The sequence below is a fragment of the Aulonocara sp. 'chitande type north' Nkhata Bay genome, linkage group LG11 (genome assembly GCF_057382095.1).
Source record: "Aulonocara sp. 'chitande type north' Nkhata Bay isolate Kocher_YH1m ecotype deep benthic linkage group LG11, A_spYH_male_GT1.1, whole genome shotgun sequence".
In the NCBI taxonomy this organism is placed as follows: domain Eukaryota; kingdom Metazoa; phylum Chordata; class Actinopteri; order Cichliformes; family Cichlidae; genus Aulonocara; species Aulonocara sp. 'chitande type north' Nkhata Bay.
In genome coordinates, this window is record NC_141354.1 from 15,406,608 (window position 1) to 15,427,186 (window position 20,579).

The 20,579-nt window shown below is 38.3% G+C and overlaps 1 protein-coding gene across 4 annotated transcripts in view; it reads right to left on the reverse strand.

The window, feature by feature from the left end:
• Positions 1-20,579, reverse strand: part of ankib1b (ankyrin repeat and IBR domain containing 1b) — a 32,406-nt gene that overhangs the window by 8,125 nt on the left and 3,702 nt on the right. For all 4 annotated transcript variants that reach the window (XM_086310757.1, XM_086310759.1, XM_086310760.1 and 1 more), the window contains 14 exons: positions 19,328-19,510; positions 18,470-18,587; positions 14,460-14,668; positions 11,693-11,781; positions 11,413-11,557; positions 10,034-10,200; positions 9,435-9,523; positions 7,447-7,577; positions 4,765-4,899; positions 3,358-3,444; positions 3,001-3,067; positions 1,926-2,071; positions 1,340-1,518; positions 1,158-1,209 (listed from right to left, as the gene is read on the reverse strand). In XM_086310757.1, coding sequence (XP_086166883.1) covers positions 1,158-1,209; positions 1,340-1,518; positions 1,926-2,071; positions 3,001-3,067; positions 3,358-3,444; positions 4,765-4,899; positions 7,447-7,577; positions 9,435-9,523; positions 10,034-10,200; positions 11,413-11,557; positions 11,693-11,781; positions 14,460-14,668; positions 18,470-18,587; positions 19,328-19,510 — 1,797 coding nt within the window. The remainder of the gene's footprint in view (positions 1-1,157; positions 1,210-1,339; positions 1,519-1,925; positions 2,072-3,000; positions 3,068-3,357; positions 3,445-4,764; positions 4,900-7,446; positions 7,578-9,434; positions 9,524-10,033; positions 10,201-11,412; positions 11,558-11,692; positions 11,782-14,459; positions 14,669-18,469; positions 18,588-19,327; positions 19,511-20,579) is intronic.

Here is a 20,579-nt window from a genome sequence, read left to right on the forward strand (position 1 = left end):
ACATATGCACCATTACCAAGTGCATACATCACGCTGGGCAGAAAAAGAAGACAGGTCAGTAATCAAACCATTATGTGGTCGACACTTTTATGACTCTAAGTGTTAACTACAAACACCTGTTACTAATGTGTAATGATCAGGCGCAACCTACTTAGGTGTTCGCCAGCATACTGTGCTTTTAATCATTCCTGACGGTTGCATAGGGAACACTGAACCATCTGGCTTGCTCCAGTGTGTTAAATCACAATCCGATCTCTGGGTCACCAGAAACGTTAAAATGATTTAAATATACATACTGACTTTATTAAAAGATGTCATATGACACTGTATAATTAATTACACAACATAATTATATCTAATTATGATTTATATTTCTGCAATAAATAAAGTAATTTCTTGAAACAATAAGTACTCTCTATTAGCAGAAATAAGTGTCATTACAAATAACAGGCACTTGCTGAAAGGGCACTGATTAAATTAATATTATGTATAATATATGTTTTACAAATATGTAATACTGTACTATACTGTATAGGGCAAACATCACGGCATCAATAACACTGACAGTTCATGATATTAAAAATTCCACATTAACAAAATTAAACTTCCAATGGCATGCTGAAATCTGGGAGTGGCTCCACTATTACATTCAAGAACAGTAACGACAGGGAGAAAACAAAAAACAAACAAACCTTTGTTATCCAAAAATAATTTGTGACCAAGAGAGGAAGTCTGTGCCTTTGAGAAAAATTAACATTTTAGGATTAACATATCTTTTTCTTCCTAATTTGTACCAGTAAGTTTAATAATGAGTCCAAATGTGGTTTCAAAGCACTTCAGAGCACACAGCAACAACCTGAACAAGCCAGAAGCCGGTTTTGTTTAGAAACAGTGGCACCAATTATGACATGTGGGTGTGAGTGTAAAGGGCAGCTGCAAGTAAACCTGGACCAATACAATTATCTGGCTACATTTGTTAGCTTTAAGTGAATTAATTTTCGCTAAAACAAATGGGAATCACCAACTCTTACTATGTACCTCTAATCTGTTTAAATAACCCAATCATCTGACAAGGAAAAACCCATCATTGGCTAAACCACTCACAAAAAGACAAATGCATTTTGTTCAAGTTTACAGTCCAACCAATCAGCTTTTACCTCAGGTGATGCAAAGCCTAAATACTCCCAGTCCCACGTTCCACCAGCAAAACTGCCAAAGACAGAAATTAATGGCAAACTTGTGATAGCTGAAATCACACAGGAATTGGCTCTCAAAATAAAATAAAAAAAGAAGTAAAATGTGTTATTTTAACAAAGTTAGGTACTGGTCTGTATGCTACCTTCGCCTTGGGGCTTCAGGTGAGTCATTAGGGGCCACTCCCCTGGCTACTGAGGCCAAAAACTCTTGCCTCTTCTGTTGTACCATACAAGCCGCACGGATGATCTTGTGGCGTGGTGTTCGTAGATAAGGCCTGTTAACCTTTTGTGCCAAGTCCTCAGTCACCATCTCCAAGTCCGTCTGGGGGCAGAAAGACAGGTGACTTAGCAATCACAGTGTACAAATGCAGGATTTGAAGTTTCAATTTAACAAATGTACTTGTGGGGCAGCTGTTTATGTATCTACTTAAAAAAAAAACTATTACTTTTACAGGTGTTTAAGGAATTGTAAGACCTATGGGAGCCGTGCCGATTCATTCTCCAGCATCTGAAAGGCCACATTATAAAAACTAGCAGGAAAGTACATCCTGTATCTATATGGGTGATCATAAATTATACAGCACTAGATGTTTAACTAAAAGCTGAGATGTGCAGATATAACTGGGGAAGATTGTGAGAATCATGCAGTAGAAAGCTTTAGTCTCACATATCTAATGGCCTAGACCACTGTGAACATTTGTCTTTCCTCTCACTAAGTAAGCCTGAAACCTGCATAAGCTCGTAGATCTCTTTCTTTGTGCTTTTGGGCTCCAGAAAGAACCCATAAGGATAAGAGCACTTGAGGATGCGGCGAGTCTTTAGTAGTTCTAGGACTGCATCTTCAATGAATGTAGTGTCAGGTGGGCCTCCTTCCCCTGGGAAAGAGAAGGCGGGAGAGTCAGATAACAAACATGAATATGGGATATGCTTTTGTACAGGACACTCATTACTCTGCCTCAATTACTTCACTTTGCTTTTGAGCCGATTAGTATTACATGACAAGAAATCCTGAAACAAAGCATATGAAAGAACTCCTTGACTGTACTAAAGCACATGAAGAGACTGCACTTTTAAGTTATAACTGAGGTGTCTAGTATGATGGGAAGTCTGGGCCAAGAACACTGCTGGCCTTTGATGAATAGTGACTTATAATTCACTTTTTAACAGCTACTGAGATTTAAAAAAAAAAAAATTGGAACCTAAGGGAAAATCATTTTCTTCTCATTTGAATAAATCTTTTCACTAAATGTGTAAATTAGCAATCCAGACATGCTGAATAGAAGACAAATTTATATCTGAAATAGAATTTTTATCTGCATCTCAGATTCTGAACTGCGTCAGAAAACACAATAGTGATGGCCAAAACGGATTATTGGAGACTCAAAGCTGTCGGCAGTCGTATTATGTAGGATAAACTGTGCAAACTTTCAGTTAAGCCAAACTCATGAAGACCGACTTGGAACCTTTTCCATTTCTGCCAGCTGACAGCCACCGCCACTATGTGAGCTAACTCCACTGCAATCAGAATCTACTGCTTTACCTGATGTACATCAGCATCACTCAGCTAACTAGTCAGGCAGAAACTCCCTTTACTGACATGGTTTTGAAAAAGTCAAGTTAAAATGTTATCTTTCTTGTAACCTCACACTACTGAATGCTTAAACTGAATGCTGTTGTTAAAATAATATTAAAACACCTCAGTTTTCTATCCCTTCTCCTCTACTTCCAAAAGCTCAATATTAAAGAACTGAATTAGGATTGGGATAATAAAGGTTGACGCCGTTACGGCAGACTGCATACTCACTTCCACTTAGTGCTCGACTAAGCTGCTCCATCTTCTCTTTGGCTGTTTTTAATAGACGCTGCTCTAGCTAATGGGAGAAAAACAGAAATTTTACTCAATAACAAAAATGATCTTGAGGTTCCTGCTAAACCAAGCAATAGAGAGAATGCCACGTGAGACCAAATAAATTAACAACAGATTTATTTGTGATGAACAGAATGCAAATATACCGTATGTTAGTTATGTTAAAGTTAGAGCACTGGAGAGTATCCAAACTATGGGTCATGCACCAGTTTTACACAAATGCTCACTGTCTGCATTCATTGCATAACAGCTGCAAATGCAACATCACTGGAAGACAAAGTCTGGTCTGTTTACCTGATAGCTGTGCTCGTGGTTCTTGAAGCGTGTGTAGTAGTGCATAAAGCGGTCGAGTTCCTGAAAGCTCTTGTGTTTTTTCTCAGCCTGCAAAACAGTGATGAGACACCAGCCACAGTCAATCTCCTGAGCATGGTGTTTCTTCTCACAGAGAAAGCCGAAATACTTTAACTGTAAGGAGCAAAAGTAAGTCCACCAAATGATACTATTTATGTGTGACTAGAGAGTACACGAGAGACTGGTCAGTAACCCTCTGGCAACCAAATGCAAACAAGTGCAACATTGTTTACCTCTTTGCAAGCAGTTTCACTTAGTACCAGCAAGCAAACCCTTCCAACGAGTTCCCAGCCAGTCAGAGAATATACATCTTTCAATAGTAACGACTGGTTACCAGGAGGTCAGTGACTCTTGACGTACATGACTGTGGTTTTAGCAAATGATTTCACAGTAACTGCTATTAACCTCGAGCAACCATTGGCAACAAGCAGGAAATATTTTTCCCTAGCAACCAGCAGTTGCCAGGTAGTTTCCAACTGGTGTCAAGGCCTACATTACTATATACCTGTGTGTTATATACTTCAGCTGCTCAACTCCTGATCGTGTAGGAGTTTGCAGACAGACAGAGACTTGGTGTATTACAGTAAGACTGGGTTGTGCAGCAAAATATATTTATCAACTCTGCACAGAAAATCTGTAAATAATTAACTATTCCATCATGCGATTCAAGGAAAATTCCACCAATTTTATGTATTGCCATTCTCCAGGCCTTGGAGAGTACTACTGCAGATGAGTAAACAGTTATATCATTTCTTCTCTGGTTCCACAGGGACTTGCACAAAATCTGATAAATTGCTATAAGTAATGTCACTTAGGTCAATGTCTGAGTTTGAGAAAACAGAACCAGAAAGCAAGCTTACTACAGCTCTGTAGACGGTTGCTCGTTTTAAATTTAGCTGAGGAGCTTGAAGGCTATATTACTGGCTACTAGGACAAGTGGAAGCACATTCTGGTTAATGTATGCATGGCTTGAATCAGAGGAAGAATTAGTGAACTTAAAACAGACACGAGTTTATAATGCACCAAGCTTTCTGCTTTTTTGTTGTGAGTCTGATAATGGTGTAGGAGTACGATGACAAGTTGCTAAAAGAGTCATGACGTTTAGGAATAAAATACAATATGAAACAACCCCAGCCCCGCTCCTTTAGGACATTCACTCTACATCATCATAACAGAGGGCTCCCCCAGTAACAACTGCCATCACTCAGCTCTGGTCCCCTGTTGTTACATTATACCACTGTTGAGTCATATTTTACAAAGTGTTCGGTTAACTGGGCCGAAAGCGTTTAAAATATGAAAACACAGAGAATGTAATAATATCGTGTTAACATCTAGAGTGTATGCATGTACCTCTTCAGTCATCTCCTTTGACTGCTCCTCCACCTGCTGGATGACCTCATAGCGAGTGCAGCGATAGTAGCCCCCTGTAGATGAGCTATGCTTTTTCCATTCCTCCAGACAGATCCAGCAGAAATCGTACTTACACTACAGGGAGAGAGAACAGCTCTGGTCAGCTGTCACATCAAAAAATGGAAAGCCAATTACTAATGCTACTCCTGCTTTACTGGGGTAATTTACATTTAATGACAAAATGAAAAAGACACATTTTTTTATAATTGCTGTCAGAGAAAAACAATTATCCTGGTATATGAAATGACAGCCAAAACGATACCTTTCCCCATCTACAGACATGTTTTCATTAATATACCCATCCAAAGGTGAGAATATCAGACTGACCCAACATCAGAGCTCAGTTGATGTGCTGTAACCTCTTTGAGTTATCAAGCACAGATCTACCAGGACAGAAAGGCACTTTTTTTTTCAAAAACACATCTTTGTAAAAATCATAACTGAATTATAATTAAGGGTCAAGGACTTCTAAGGCTCATTAAACTAATGTAATCACCTGTATCCATTTTATCTCTTTTGTCTTCTCATCCATTTCTTTTTCTACAGTGTACAAGTAGCAGGTGTTTGAACAGAGTCGTGAATCCTTGTAGCCTGCTGCCACTAGAAGGCACTCAGACTGCATTTGAGAGCAGCAAGTCCCGATGGAGAAAGAACAACAAAACACAGCAAAACACTACAGCCTCTCCAATCTGGAGCCTATTTGGGTATAAGTGATTTCTCCATGCTACAAGCACTTCTGTGGGTGACAGGTTAGCTGGAGTATCACAAAACCTTAAGGCTGAGGCATCAGTTGTCCTGGAAACTCTCTGCTTATATGACACATCAGAAAAATCAATACAAAATCAAGAAGAGTGAGGGGACATGAATGGGTGGATGGAGAGACACAAAAAGACATGTGAAAGAGAATCCTGAGACAAGAAAAAAGTGTGAAGCCACACCAGAGAGAAGGAAATGGCAGCAAAAAGACAAAAGGTTCCTTAGCAACACTGAGTCCCGTGTTTCCAGGCAACAGGGGTAAAGACGTTTCTTACCAGGTAATAACAGGTCAAGAGGCTGAGCCCTCTGTGGCCTCTCAGCTTGTGAAAGCCACTCCATTCACCCAAAACTAATGTCCATCTCTAGTCAGTCTATTTAACCAGTGCAAACAGTGACAGGGGTGTCAGAGAGACAAAAAGATCTTTGCTGTATGACTGCACTGCCTCCCCTACAGCAACAGTGGTAGTAACAGAGACAAAGTCAAGCAACATGACTATGTCTGATTGCTGGTCTCACTCTCTCCCTTGACCATCCATCCATCCTCTTCCACTTATCCAGGTCCAGGTCACAGGGACAGCAGTCTAAGCAGAGATGCCCAGACCTCCATCTCCCCAGATACCTCCAGCTCATCTGGTAGGATACCAAGACATTCCCAAGCCAGCTGAGCCGAGAGACATAATCTCTCTTTCAGACCCTGGTTTTACCCTGGGGCTTCCTCCCAGTTGCACATGCCTGAAACACCTCAGGAGATGTCCGGGAGGCATTCTAGTTAGATGCCCACCTCAAATGGCTTCCTTTTAATGTGGAGAAGTAGCAGCTCTACTTTGATATTTTCCCGATTGACCAAGCTCTTCAAATTATCTTTAAAAGAAAGCCCAGATGACCCTTGGAGGAAGCTGATTTTCATCACTTAAATCTATAATATAATTCTCTTTTACTTCCTACAGCTATGCAAACCTTTTTTTGTAATTTCACCCAATTTAACCCTGTATTATTTACACTGGTGGACCAATACAGAAGCTATCTGCTAACATGTAAACATGACAGCATGCATTCATACTGTAATTACACATACATTTCACAACATCAACAGGTACCTTAGTTGCCCCTTTGCTATGCACACTGCATTTCCTTTAAAAAGGTGTTAAGTGAGAACAGAACAGTATAAAACAGAGCTATTCTAATAGTCTGATCTGACAGAACTCAGAAAGTTGTAGTCATCTGCTAGACAGATCATGTAATACCATTGTGTATAAATACTACAGCTTGTCTTGAGCGTGGTGTAAGAAAGAGAAAGGCTTGTGGAGAATCAGGAGTAAAAATGGCTCATTCTAGTGTTTAAAGAGCCATCTGTACAACTAAAAATGAGATTTTGACATTTATACACATACTGTGTGCAAATAAACTTTATCTCCCACCTGACAGTTTGTTTGCACTGAGAACAGTACTTTGCATAAAAGCCTTGAGTTATTATATCATTGCACTGTATGATGGAGCTTTGCTGTACCACTTTATGGACCTCCAAAACCCACACTTGCTCTAGATAACTTTACTGAAATTTGATAAATAAGGTAGTTACACATAATTAATTCTAATTATTTCTATGAGATGCCAAAATCTGCATTTTGCACTATTTTTTTTTTAATTTTTATGTGCAGTATGTCAAAGAAGATGATTCTGAAGTCCATTTAAAACATAAACAGAAGTATACCGTGTTCATTGCACACATGTTGCTCATTTAAACTTCTTAGGTTTGTTTTCTCCAACAGAAAACGACTGATTCATATATCTTTCTAGAACAACCAGATAAACTGATCACCTGATTACTGTCTAGGTAAGAAAAATATGAGAGGCCTGACTGCCTACCTTGGCGCACTGCATGTGATTGCAGCCCTCGTTTTTCTGTATAGGAGACTTACAGTTGGCGCAGGGTTTGGAGTTACTGAGCAACCATAAGCAGTTGGCTGCATCCTCATAAGCTTCGCTCACACCAGCCACTTCAACATGGAGGAGGGGGAGGTAAACAGAACAAATAAAGGCATAATGAGACAGAATGAGAATGGCTATTACCAGAGCATCAAAACAGACCAATGCACTGAGTGGGAAATCGTCCTGCCTGATTAATGTTTATTGCTAATATATTTTGCTAACATCTCCCAAGATGCTCATGCACCCACCTACACACACACAAAGAGAATAATTGGCTATTATCAAAGCACCTTTGATGTGCTGCTGAAATGCCAAGATAAAACAGAATCTGGGGGAAATCGAAGTGGAAGATAGTTCCGAAACCAAATAATTGCTTTATCTTCCGACTGTCACATCAACCAAGTGGCACTCAAGAGCAGCTGGGGTATCTTAAATCATCTATTAGATTGCCCAGAGTCCAATTAATGTTTCTAAACACCACAAACTTTTAGTGAGCGGGTTGCTCGTCTTAATTAATAATTTATCATCGACGTGGTGGATTTTAATTGGCCTAATGCTAAATAGTTTGTAATTACTGTGGTTGAGTTCCAGGCAATTTAACTCCAAATCAGTCACTTCTGTGCACCCTGAAAAATCTGGGCAAATAAAGACACTGGCTAATAAACTTCTTTATGATCCGTAACCTCCAGGTAACAACACAATTCTACTCTGTGGTTTAGAGCTGGGCGATATAAGATTTTTTCATATCACGATATGTTTTTTTCATTTCAGGCGATAACGATATATATCACGATATAAGCCAAATAACTATATATGTAAGATTTAAATGTGCTGTTGCTCACAAGTAAAATGTGAAATAATCAGCAGCTTGTTTTGATTTAAATATTTATTTCCCATAATAAGTTCAACAGGGTAGATGTACTTAAAATGAGGCTTCAGTTTAGGCAAAATAAAGGCAAATATTACAAACTTACACAAAAGGTAGCCGCTAAAGCATTTAAGTTTCAAAATAAAACAAACAAAACAGACTACTAAATTGTCAGTTCCACTTAGAAACAAAATATTAATTCTTTAATTCTTTATTGGTAGCATGTCTTTAGCAAGACAGTAAGCTAAGGCATTCGTTATGTTGATATGTCTCTTAGCTTTTGGTAAGATGCTGGAGAAAGCCGACTCAATTGACTGTTGCTGCTTCACAGGGATTCCCCTTGTTGTTTTCAATGACGAATTAGCGCTTTTAGAGATTGAGCGTGCTCTAGTGGGTGGCACTGCTTCAGGTGATAAAAAAGGTTTGTTGTATTTCTAGACTTTGTGGGAACATGCTTTTGGCACAATTTCAGTGCGCGTTACTCTGTTTTTTTGTCAGACTTCAAATAGCCGAAATACCTTCACACTACGGAACTTCTCTGGCCTTTCCTTTCGACAATCTCTCCAGCATTGGAACCGTCATCTGTGTTCTCTTCGGTAACCTGGTCACCCAAGCTCTCGGTTGATTTTTCTCTAGTTGGAACACTCATTTTCTCCATTACCCGGCCGGCACGGCGGCTGGCTGCTTCCCAAACAAATACACGTGCGGCTTGGCACTTGAGCTGTATGTAACAAGTTACGTGACGTGACACTGCGGCTGTGATTGGTTCGGCTCTGCGCTACTTAATTTGTATTGGCTATTCATTTTTTTTATAAGAAAGGAAGAGAGAGAGAGAGATGAGGTCTATCACAATAGTTTCATTTTTCTGTCGAGAAAAAGTTATTTCGCAATACATATTGTTATCGTTCTATCGCCCAGCTCTACTGTGGTTCAACAGATAAAAATGCCATTTCACATTAGGTCTCAATACAAAACCACATACTGTAAGTTTGTTACCGATTCCTGTATAGTTTTAGATAACAAATCCACAATTTAAAAAACAACAACAAACACTCACATTCCTCAGGCTTCATCTCACTGACTTTCTGTAGCCACATCTTCCACGTTTCACAGTCACAGGGCTCATGGGCTTCACCTTGACACTCCCTGCAACACATACAGACCAAGGTTGTTACTAATACTAAACTAAAAATTAGAACCTAGTGAAAAACATTTTAGTGAAATAAATTAACTGTTAACTGTTAGTTCTATTTCACCGCTTTTAGGATAGCACCTTATATCTTTGTGGTTTGGAAAGTAGCAGCAGTCCTAAATTTTCTCTGTTTGTTACTTTCCTTTGTATGAGGGACCTTTCACAAATAAAAAATTTCTTAAGCAGACACTGTCAGTAATCACATTTTGTACACTTTTATCTATACAAAGCACCTCCAAAACTTATAGTTGCCATTTCATCTCTTTACTTCAACTAGCTTACCCTGCCCTGATTAAGGACATGATGAGGTCAGGCATGGTGAACAAACAAAAAAACAATTGGTGAACAAAAATAAACAGAAAAACCACCCCAAATATTTGCCTAACAATATTTCTTCGCATTAACTCCATCATTACTGTTTCTTTTGGACAACTGGAGTTTTGAAAAGCAAAAACAATACTGACCAGCAGAAGAGGTGGCCTTTGCCACAATCTACAGCAGGGGCCCGAAGGAGGGGAAAGCTTAGGTGATCTGAGGTGGAGGCTCCAGGGCCCTGGGTGTTCAGGCGTACCGCTCTTTCGCACCCTGCCTCTGGACACCATCGGATTGCCGGATTGTTTTCTACAAATGCCTTCAATAAAAGCAAAAGTCAGTCAGAAGTTTAACAATCTTTTATTAAGCTGTATTCCTTTTAGTGTAGATGACACTAATAAAGCTTGAAATAATTTAATTTAAAAGTCATTTTCAAATCTGTTAAAGATGTTTAAGTATAAAATTGTTCCCTCTGTATGCGTTCTGAGACCATCTACAACAGCTCGATATTTAAGGAATAGATTCTTGAACACAAAATAAATATAACAGCCTGAACATAATTCAACTAAAAAGGCTCTTAAAAAAAATTAAATTAAATTAAAAAAATGAATAAATAATAATAATTATATATATATATATATATATATATATATATATATATATATATATATATATATATATATATATATATAGATATATATATATATATATACACATACACACACATACATACATAGCCGTTAGCACATGATTCTCCTTATGGGGACCTGATATGTTTAATATGCTGCTGAGAATATACCCCAGAAGAATCGTATAGTATAGCTTTTATTTTGGAAAGAGCCATTTCTCTGTAATAAACTCTCTCTCTCTCTCTCTCTCTCTCTCTCTCTCTATATGTATATATATATATATATATATATATATATATATATATATATATATATATATATATATATATATATATATATATATATGGTTATGCCTTTTGTTAAACCTTACCATACTTTGTGCCCTCACCTTTCTGTTTTCCTTGCTCTGCATTAACCATGTATCCCCGGCACCAAAGCATCATAACTTGGTTAGTGGCTGCTAGTCTCACTCTGTCCTCCACTTGTCACAGAGAAAAGTTGACATTTCTCACTAGAACATTGCAAAGTTGAACTCTTTCTGTTAAGTGCCCCTAAATTACTTATTTTACAAACTGCTAATGTGTAATTACAACTCTAAACTGAATGAAGAAGACATAAAAATATGTTGAAAGAAAAATGAATAATATTCATTGTTGCTTGTGGCACTTTGACAACAAAAAATGTCATTGTTTCAAGTAAAGATTATTTCACACATAACCGATTTAATTCCTCTACCTTTATTAGTTATACCCTTCCATTTAAGTGAGTAATGGTATTATCATAACACAATACGGCAACGCCAGAATCATCTTTTATTCCCGACAAAATTATTTGAATATTTTGTGCTGGAGGCTCACAGCTCAGTTCATTTCAATTCCTTCCTTTTTTGTTTTCATCACTACCTTGATGTCAAACTGGAGGTAGCGCTTGTCCATCTCTCTGGAGACCACACCCTCTATGACTTCCACTGGTACTAGCTGGTAGCAATCAAAGGCTGGGCAGAAAATGTTGTGGGCTTCTCCTTCTTGGATTTTTAAATTCAGAAAACTTTGAAAGCATTCAAATAATAGTCAGAAATGAGATATGCAAAGAACAAAAACACTGAATAAGATCTGTGCATGCATAGTACAGACACCCCAAGCAATCTGCAGAATCCTCAGGCCATACCAAAATACGACTTACCCTTCCCAACATGATCTACAAAAGTCGTGGCCACAGGGCATGTCAACAGGTTCTTCAAAGACGGAGAGGGAAGAGATGCAGATACCACACTGTGAGACGTAAATATCAAACCACAATATTAGCATCAACAAGATACACTCTATTTAAACTCTTTTAATTTTTTGAACAAATTAAGTCAGTTTTAATCAATAAAAAAATAAGTAAATCTGGTATAACTTCAAAAGGTCCTTGTGTTATAGTCCTGTTTTGTTCTGTTACATAACCGTGCCACTGTTTACAGTCTTTGAAAAAGTCACTGAGTTTTTCTATTTTTTGCTTGAAATGCCAGAGTTTGAGAATGTCCTGGCTTGGGAATGTTCTCCAAATATTGTGATGTGAGGGCGATTTTAATGTGAGACGACATGTCAGAGGTGGAGAAGTTATTGAGTTGATATGTCAATGTGTACAATTATACACAACAGTAGCCCGAAGTAGTTTATGAAAAGCCACTGTGCCAATGTTATGACCTCTGCTAAGCATGTGGCTCATTCCCATTTCTATTATTAGATTTATTTTTCAGATACCCACAGAAAGTTGAATCACAAACAAAGAGTGTATTTGACACACAGTCAAATACACAGGCCTTGTTACAGTGAAAGACTGATCCTCACAAGACATAAAGAAGGCAGTGTACTTCAACAAAGCAGGTATTGATCTGTGAAAGAGCAGAATGTGATAATCAACTCTAACCTTTAAACGGGCCTTTGAGTACACTCAGTCGATTGACACAGGGCAGTTCAATTACGCCTTTTCAGATGCACAACTTAAGATACCCTCAGACATTTGTCTGACATGTTCATATCTTTGATGTTTCAATCCAGAGTGTTTTGGTGTTTTAAGTAAACCCCTGATAGAGAGCAACTGAAGCTGACAGCCTTGATTTATAGATTAATAAAGTGTGTCAGCTTTAGCTATTATCCATCAACACACATCGCCAATGGATATATTCATTCATCCAAAAAGATATGTCTTTATACTTTTCAGAAACTGTCAAAAACTATCTGATTCTCCCTCCAGGTACCATCATTTTGGTTTAAAAATCATTACTACAAATTTGAAATAAATTTAACAACCAAGAAAACAGCATTTTCTTCCAAAGAAGCTTCATAAAGTTATATATTTAAAAAAAAGTCTGCAGTATGCATTTCTCACACTGCACTGCCATCTCAATTCCCAATTTTGCAAACTATTCCAGAATAAAGTCTAAACCCAAGCTAATCGACCTTGCTGACCTCACAAACCCTGATTTTTATAAAGCATTGTCAGTCTCCAATAGCGAGCAGTAAACAAAATGAGTTGCTGTCAGCAATAAATGAGATAAAGGCTAGATGCCTAGTAAACTTTGTTTTGGTCCAGGACATATTACTTTTTGCTCACAAAAAAGTCAATTTCCAAACACTTTTTATAATTACGGGAAATGCCAGACTAGATCAGGATAACAGGTGGGCAATTAAACAGGGAGTTTACAGCTCCTTTCACAGCAAGAGGGCAATAAGGTTCCTTTCCCTCACTGCAGGCTTTGTAAAAACACTGGTGGAAAATACACCTTTCATGAAGCTTAGAGAGCACACTTTAATGCTGTGGGAGGTGTAGTTGTTGAAAGCTGAAAAAATAATTATCTACAGTGACTGAACTACCACTACCTCCCTCAACCTTTCACCCAAAAGGCCAAAGGAGGGAAAACCAAAACTATTTTACTTACGAAATGTATGCACCCCCATTATATCTCAGTGCAGACTGTAAGTGTCTAGCAGCTACAGTTGATCACAATTCACTCACCTTCTGTAAGTGCTTAAAAAACTTTCCAGTATTTTTAATTAGTTTAAAACTAACCCCTGGTGGTGGCATCACTGCGGACTACCCACCCCCACAAAACAGTCGCACGAGAGTCAACACTCTCCCTTACGTGTAACAATGTTAAAACTGTGAAAACAATAACATGACATCTTTAGTGAGACGTGCCCAAACATACAGCAGTAATATAACATAATATAACATACGACATGTGCAGCCGTCAATCATGTTTGATAAAGAAGGAAAGCGCAACATGAAGGATGTCGTATCTTAAATTAGCATATTTTATATAGCATAACAAAACTCAACACTGTTCAGGACTTGCCTACATGATAACTGACAAAACACTGGATGACAAATGAGAAAAGGAAGCCCTGCTTCTGTTTATGTTTGCAAGGTAGACCACTGGCATGAATACTAATGACTTCTAGCAACATATATTTACTGGGAAAGAGTGAATCATTATGCAGAAAGACATCTGTGATCATAAAATTTTAAAGAATTCAGCTGAAACACTTCAGAAAATCTTGGGACTCCATGAATTTTATTCAAATATGCACTGCTATACACATTTTATGGGAATGCTGCCAGTTAATCTATGCACCTCCGTGCCTAAAGCTATCCCCTGCTGCTATAGGAGCATCAGTCAGGAAAACATGCTGTGGCCGACTGTGATCCTTTTTCATTTGATCGTTCTTTATCAATAAGTACAGTTAAACAATGGCTAAAACTTTTTTCTCCATTTACTGACCTACATTTATCAATCTAGAGCTGTCACAGTGTTTTCAGCAAAAAAAGAAAAAAAATGGCAAGTGGATTTCAACCCTAATGTAGTGATTTAAAAAGCGTATTTAGTTACATCCACCTTATAAATTAATTTGTCTAGCTTTATCAGTTCAGGATGTAGCAGTAAACAAGAGCCATCTTGTCTTACCAGAGAAGACTCCTCATCAGCAGGCATGAGGCTGATTTGGTCTGGTGAAGTGATGGAGGAGCGGGTGGTCCTAGGCGTCCGGGGAGAAGGTAAGGTGTCCCAAGCATTGCAACCACTTGGGGGTGGGTTGGGCATTTGCACACCTGAGCGTTGGCAGCACTCCGCCGCATTGGCCATCCAGGCTTCTAAGAGCTTCTCTCGGTCCCAATCTGACACAAAAAAGACATCTTATTTTAGTATATACTACCTAGAGAATGAAACTCTGCTTGTGGCATGATGTTTTGATCCGAACGATCAGACCAGTGACTGGAGGTGCAGATGTCGGTATGCAGAGAATTTTTAAAGGGGAAACAACGCAGTGCAATAGGTGCTGATGGACTGGAAGTCAGACACACATTTTTATAAGATAACTTGATACCTGTTGTCTAACAAAAAGTTTACGATGATCCTTGTGTGTGGCTTAAAAAAAATTGTAACAAGGTGCTGAAGTTAATTGGTTGCTGCCGTATTTCTTAAAGTTTTTTTCATGAGTTTATTTAAATAACTGAAGCATCAGACAGCAGCAGAATCAATGCACAAGCTTCCTAAAAGCTGTGTGCATTTATGCATGTGACACAACAGAGATAACTTAATTACTTGTAATAAATTATTCCTGACACTGACACAGGATAGCTCAGGATCTAAGAGCAAATTACATTGTTTCTTTTCAGAAAGGTGAGATGTCCCACAGGCTCACAGTTTATAACCTACAATTTAGAAAGTTACGATAACTGACTGCCAGTGCATTATACGTCACTTTATGTAATGTCTAATTTCCAGTATAGCACATACAGTATTGGTTCATTTAGTAAGTGCTGATGGGATGCTTGAATAAAATAAAGTTGATGTAAAAGAGACAAAATGACGATCTAAGGAAAAAAGAAGCTTCAGAAAGAGTATTTCTTTATGCAGGAATCAGGTGTGTCATGACCAGAGTAACAACTGAAAGCACAAGTGGTGATGGGACAGGAACTGCTCACTATAGTATGATAGTGATCCAGAATGTCCTGCCCTTTGGGAAGGCAGTTAGTTTACTATCTTTATTTAAGTTACTAAGGACATTATCAGCAGAATTCAGGTTTTTCCACTCCATACACAGCATTGTTGTGTCTCCTGCACAGTTGCTGGTGGCAGTGAAATGTGAATGCTGACAATTTTAAAAAACCACCCAAGAAAATATGAGGCAAACTCACGGTGGAAGTAGACGGGTTTACAGAATGGGAAGAACGATTCCAGATCAGGGGAACAGTGATGTTTAATCATCGCGCCGGCTGTTGTTAGTGTGAAAACAGATTCTACAACCTTTCCTCTTGCCAAAAATGTGGTGATCTGCTCTGAAGAGCTCAAAGCCTGCCAGCTACAGCGCAGAGTCCAATATCAATTCACAGAACCTACTTTCTGTGAAGCACAAAATGGAAGATAAAGAAAAGACTTTTTTCCTTTCACTAGCAACTATAAACACGCAAGTTATTGTCAAGACACAAATAAGAAGTACGCAATGTAGCAGGGCCAATTAAAAACATTTTCTGACTGTTTGAAGATTACATTTGTTTTACAATACTTTATGATTAGGCCTAAAACAGACATAACATACTGAATATATGAATTCCCATTTAACCTGTCAAAACAAGACTTAAGTTTGAATTTCATGGACAAAAAATGCATTTCAGTGAATCTCATTTTACATTTGTGTGGATTCTCAATAGAAATAGTCCAGTAGCCACCAGCATTTAAGCCTTTTAAACTGCCAACAACAAAGACCTGCTGCCATCTGGTTTTCTGTTTTAGAATAGCTGTTTAATCTCGCATCAGGACACGGACAGATTTGAGAGGCTCTCAGTATAAATATTGGATGACTTGTGGACTGTGCCCGAGTCCAAATAGTCTACCCTCCTAAAATAAGGAACACGACCAGGTCAATTGTGCAATTAGGCCATTATCAGCCTCAAGACAGGTTTGCCACCAATCAAATGACTAACGCTCTAAATGGCCTCCTTTAGATAATGAATGTCGTAACAACCCCCATCCCAATCTAGCTCCATTCAATTAAAACTAATCAATGTGTATGGCCCTATCTTAAAGCCTTTAGCCATTATATAGAGTCTGAAAGTGAAGTCTTCACATTTAGTCTTAAATATCAAAAATTAGTTGGGAAATACAAATAGTCAGGAACAAAGAAAGATGGAAAAGCAAGCAGTTCAGCAGACGAGCAATGAGGAGACAATAAGAGATTGTTACAAATTGTGGAAATGAGGCTTTTTCGAAATGAAATGACATGCGAGTACAAAAACCCTTCTCCAGGACATGCAAAATGCTGAAATGTTTCAGCAGTCCCATGATAAAACTGAATAAATATAGCACCATTCTGGGGTCAATCTCCCGCCTCTGAGCTCTTAAAAGTGTGTCTCATATGTAGCACACAGCTCAACAGACAGCCCTTAAGCCCATTTAATTAAAAAATGAGGTGGTGAAGTCATACACAAACATTTTTGCCAAGTTGTCTGAAGTAACGATTTACAAAAGCCTCAAATCAGTAAAACTTTCAGAAACACTTGAACACACTATCTTGTGTCCAGCTGTAAATGAAGCAAGTTTGAAAACTGGTGGGTTAAGACTGCAAGTCTAATAAAATCTGATATATTTACTCAGTACTTGGCCAGGCCTAAGTTAAGAGTGAAGTAATTAAGACAAATTCAGGAAAGCATATTTTCTCTGCAGCACACTACTATTTCTAGGAAAAACATAACAGAATGTAATAAAAATAAATTAGACGTGCCAAGGATTTTACATAAAAATCCATGGTTCACGCTGTGGATTATTTAATCTTATTTACAGTAAATCAGGCGCGAGCCTAAGTAACCTAATTAAGCAGTGTTTGTTCTCAAATTGTTTGTTGAAATGAATACGCTCACTAAAACTACATTTAGATCATGTAAAAGCTCTCTCCAGTGACAACAGAACAAGTCCAATTCTTTCAGCGTACTGCATATTTATAGAAAATAAATCCCTTATCCAAATACAAAAAACACTTTCTGTATTTTCTATTTTGTAGTCATTTCTACATTTAAAAAGCATGGTAACCCCATGTAAAATGCACCGTTACACATTTTCACAGCATCACAGCCACAAGATTAGAATCAGGGTTTCACATTAGGTGCCGATACACAGAACCTCCTTAGAGAGTGACCAGGAGAAGCTTTTCTTATTTTAAGCTTGTTTGGTTTGGTCTTACAAGCTATTAAATTGTGTGGTGTCATGTTTAGGTCTGAGGTCTGCAGCAAAAGGCTGGAGATATCTAAGTCTGCTAAGACATAAAAAAGTCTTGAAGTTATTCTCAAGATCGGTCATTCCACTGTATTAAACAGCTGCCAATTTGTACCAGACTCCTTGCTCCAGCAAATTAAACCCAAACAGAACAACATAAAAAGTATAATAAAAATACCACAACATTTCATCAAAGGGTCTTCAGCCATTTCTTACTACTGGTGTCAAAAGGCGTTCATTTACAATAAGATGCAGGGAAAATCTGAACTGCAATGCAGACGTGCCTTGCTTATTGAGAGGATCCTGCTTATTGGTCTGAATCCCACTGAAATGTCGTGTGGATTTAAAACAGGCAGTGTGTAAGAGAAACCTTAGATTAAACATTCTGTAACTGACAGGATTTGTATGGAAGAGCGGTCAAAGACTTTAATAAGCCAATATCTGAGACAGGTGAACAATTATGCAAATCGTCCACTAAAGTGTATGTATGGATGTGTGTGTATATATATTGAAAAGTGTTGAAAAGTGTTTTATGTGGTGTTAAATTAAATCTAACCAGTGTATCAAATGCTTCCTTGTCCATATACTTTAACTATGTATGTCATTTGTTTAACTACTATGTTACTATGTTTACCCATTAAGCTGTCAGGATATTACTAGTCCAAATAATTGAAAGGACAACCAGTACTGTGTTTGTTTAATAGTACCATGGGCACGTAGCAGTGCTTCTGCAGTGAAAAGAGGGGCTTGTAGCATGTCAGCTGTCTCCACTATCAGCATGTCCTTCAGCTTCCGAAGATCCTGTGGCCGCAGGCCCTCGTACAACTAGAGTAAAGGGTTGACAAGAACATAATAAGAGAGGAAATGTAAGGACAAAGATAAGAAGTAAAAGGAAAAAAAAGACAGGTTGTCAGAGAAAGGTAAAGAAAGAGACAAGAGGACAACAGTGGGTGAGATTGGGGAAAAGGGTGATGGGTGAAATAATGGTAGGAAAGAAAGATTGTGAAAAAAGGGGAAGAGAAAATAAAGAGAAAATAAGTACTACAACCACCTGAAACATAAATGATTGCTGACACAGGACTTAGCCAGACCCAGAGAACTAAAACTGATGATGATGATCACATGTTTTAAGCTAGACTGTTTTGTGTGAGTAATTTGTGAGTCTGTTTGTGTCCAACCAAAACAAGTTCAAGTAAAGAATGTGACTAACTCCTGCAAAAATGTAAACACTGAAATACAGTCAACTAGTGGATTTTTCCAAGAGCAAAGTTACCATCATATGTTGCTTCTATTCCTTACTTATGTAGCTAAAGGGTTATAAGGACGAATCAAGTGTAACAATACAGAAGCTGTGTGGGATCAGCCAGGCTAGGATGACCAGGGTAGCTCATTTAAAACAGTTTGACCTAATACAGCAACAACAGTGAAATTACTTTTTGGGGGGATTTTTTTAAACAGCATGCTGTGGACTAAAGTTTGGTTCTAATAACATTTTAAGTCACACCAGCTGAGGGTGATAAACTGAAAGCTATACACCCACTCCTTGTTGGTGTGTTATACTGTACCTCTCTTCGATCTAGGGCTGCATATTCTGCCTCAATACCCTCTGCCTCAGGGGCAAGAGAGAAGACCATCTGCGACTCCAGGCGCAGGGCCAACTCCTTGTGGTGCTGCTTCTCTGCAGAGTCACATGGAGTCTCGCGGTTTTCATTCTCCGCAAACAAGTCCGCTTCTCTCTGCACCAGCATCTGAGCACGAAGAAACAAGAGGAATATCTGGCATTGAACAATGGCACACATCGTGCATTCAAGAACAGATACTAAAGCTCGCTGACTATATATGTAGTTCCAAACACCTGTGATTACTTGCACAGTGGAGTACCACTCACCCTGTAACAGTAATCAGAGGAAAGTATCCACAATTAAGGCATGAAACAGTAATTACAGTTATTTTGATATAGACTGCAATTATGACTTCAGTAAAAAAAAAAAAAAAAAAAAAAAAATAGCAACAACTTACCCACCTCGAGAAAACTGAAAAAGAGTTCACTTATATCCACTTTACTTCAAAGTTCTTTGTAGAGTATGGCACACTAAGTCTTGATGATCAAGTGCCAATTAAAGGAGCTCAGGTAATATTGAGAGCAGTACAAGAAAAACACACACGTTAATAATGTGTCTTTTGGGGGGTGGTGGCTTCTGTTGGTAACTGTCATTTCTGTGCTTGAGTCTACTTTTTTAAACTGTCTGTGAATGGCATTTCTTGACACCCTGGAAGTAGGGTGTCTCTTTTTCTGTCACAGCATACCTGTCTGCATCGCCAGCCTCGACATTATGTTCTGCACATGGTGCAAATTGCATTTTGTAATAAACTGCATGGATTCTGGGGGGAAATTAGAGTGAAGGCAACAATAATATTTCTATAATGAAGAGTCATCTAAATAAATGACAGTGTGCAGAAATGCGATCATTTAAAATTAGTACCAGCTGTACAGCAGTTCTTTCTGGGGATTTCCCAACTATTGGCTGCTTGCCTTTCCTGAAGCACATTTTAAGAGCAGCATTTGTAATTTTGTTCTATTACATGCAATAACAATAAAGTCACGCGTAATCTATTTGACTGTTATATCTGGTGTGAGCTGTCCAGGAGATTAATTAAGTTGTACCGTGTTCCACAGCATCTTCCAAAAACTCACCAGCGAGGGCGAATGAGAAGATGCAAATTACAGTTCCCTACCGAAGGTCAAGATTGACTCTAGGACAAGGCCACACGTGAGGATCTATTCTACAAATATTCATTACACAAAAGAGCAGACAC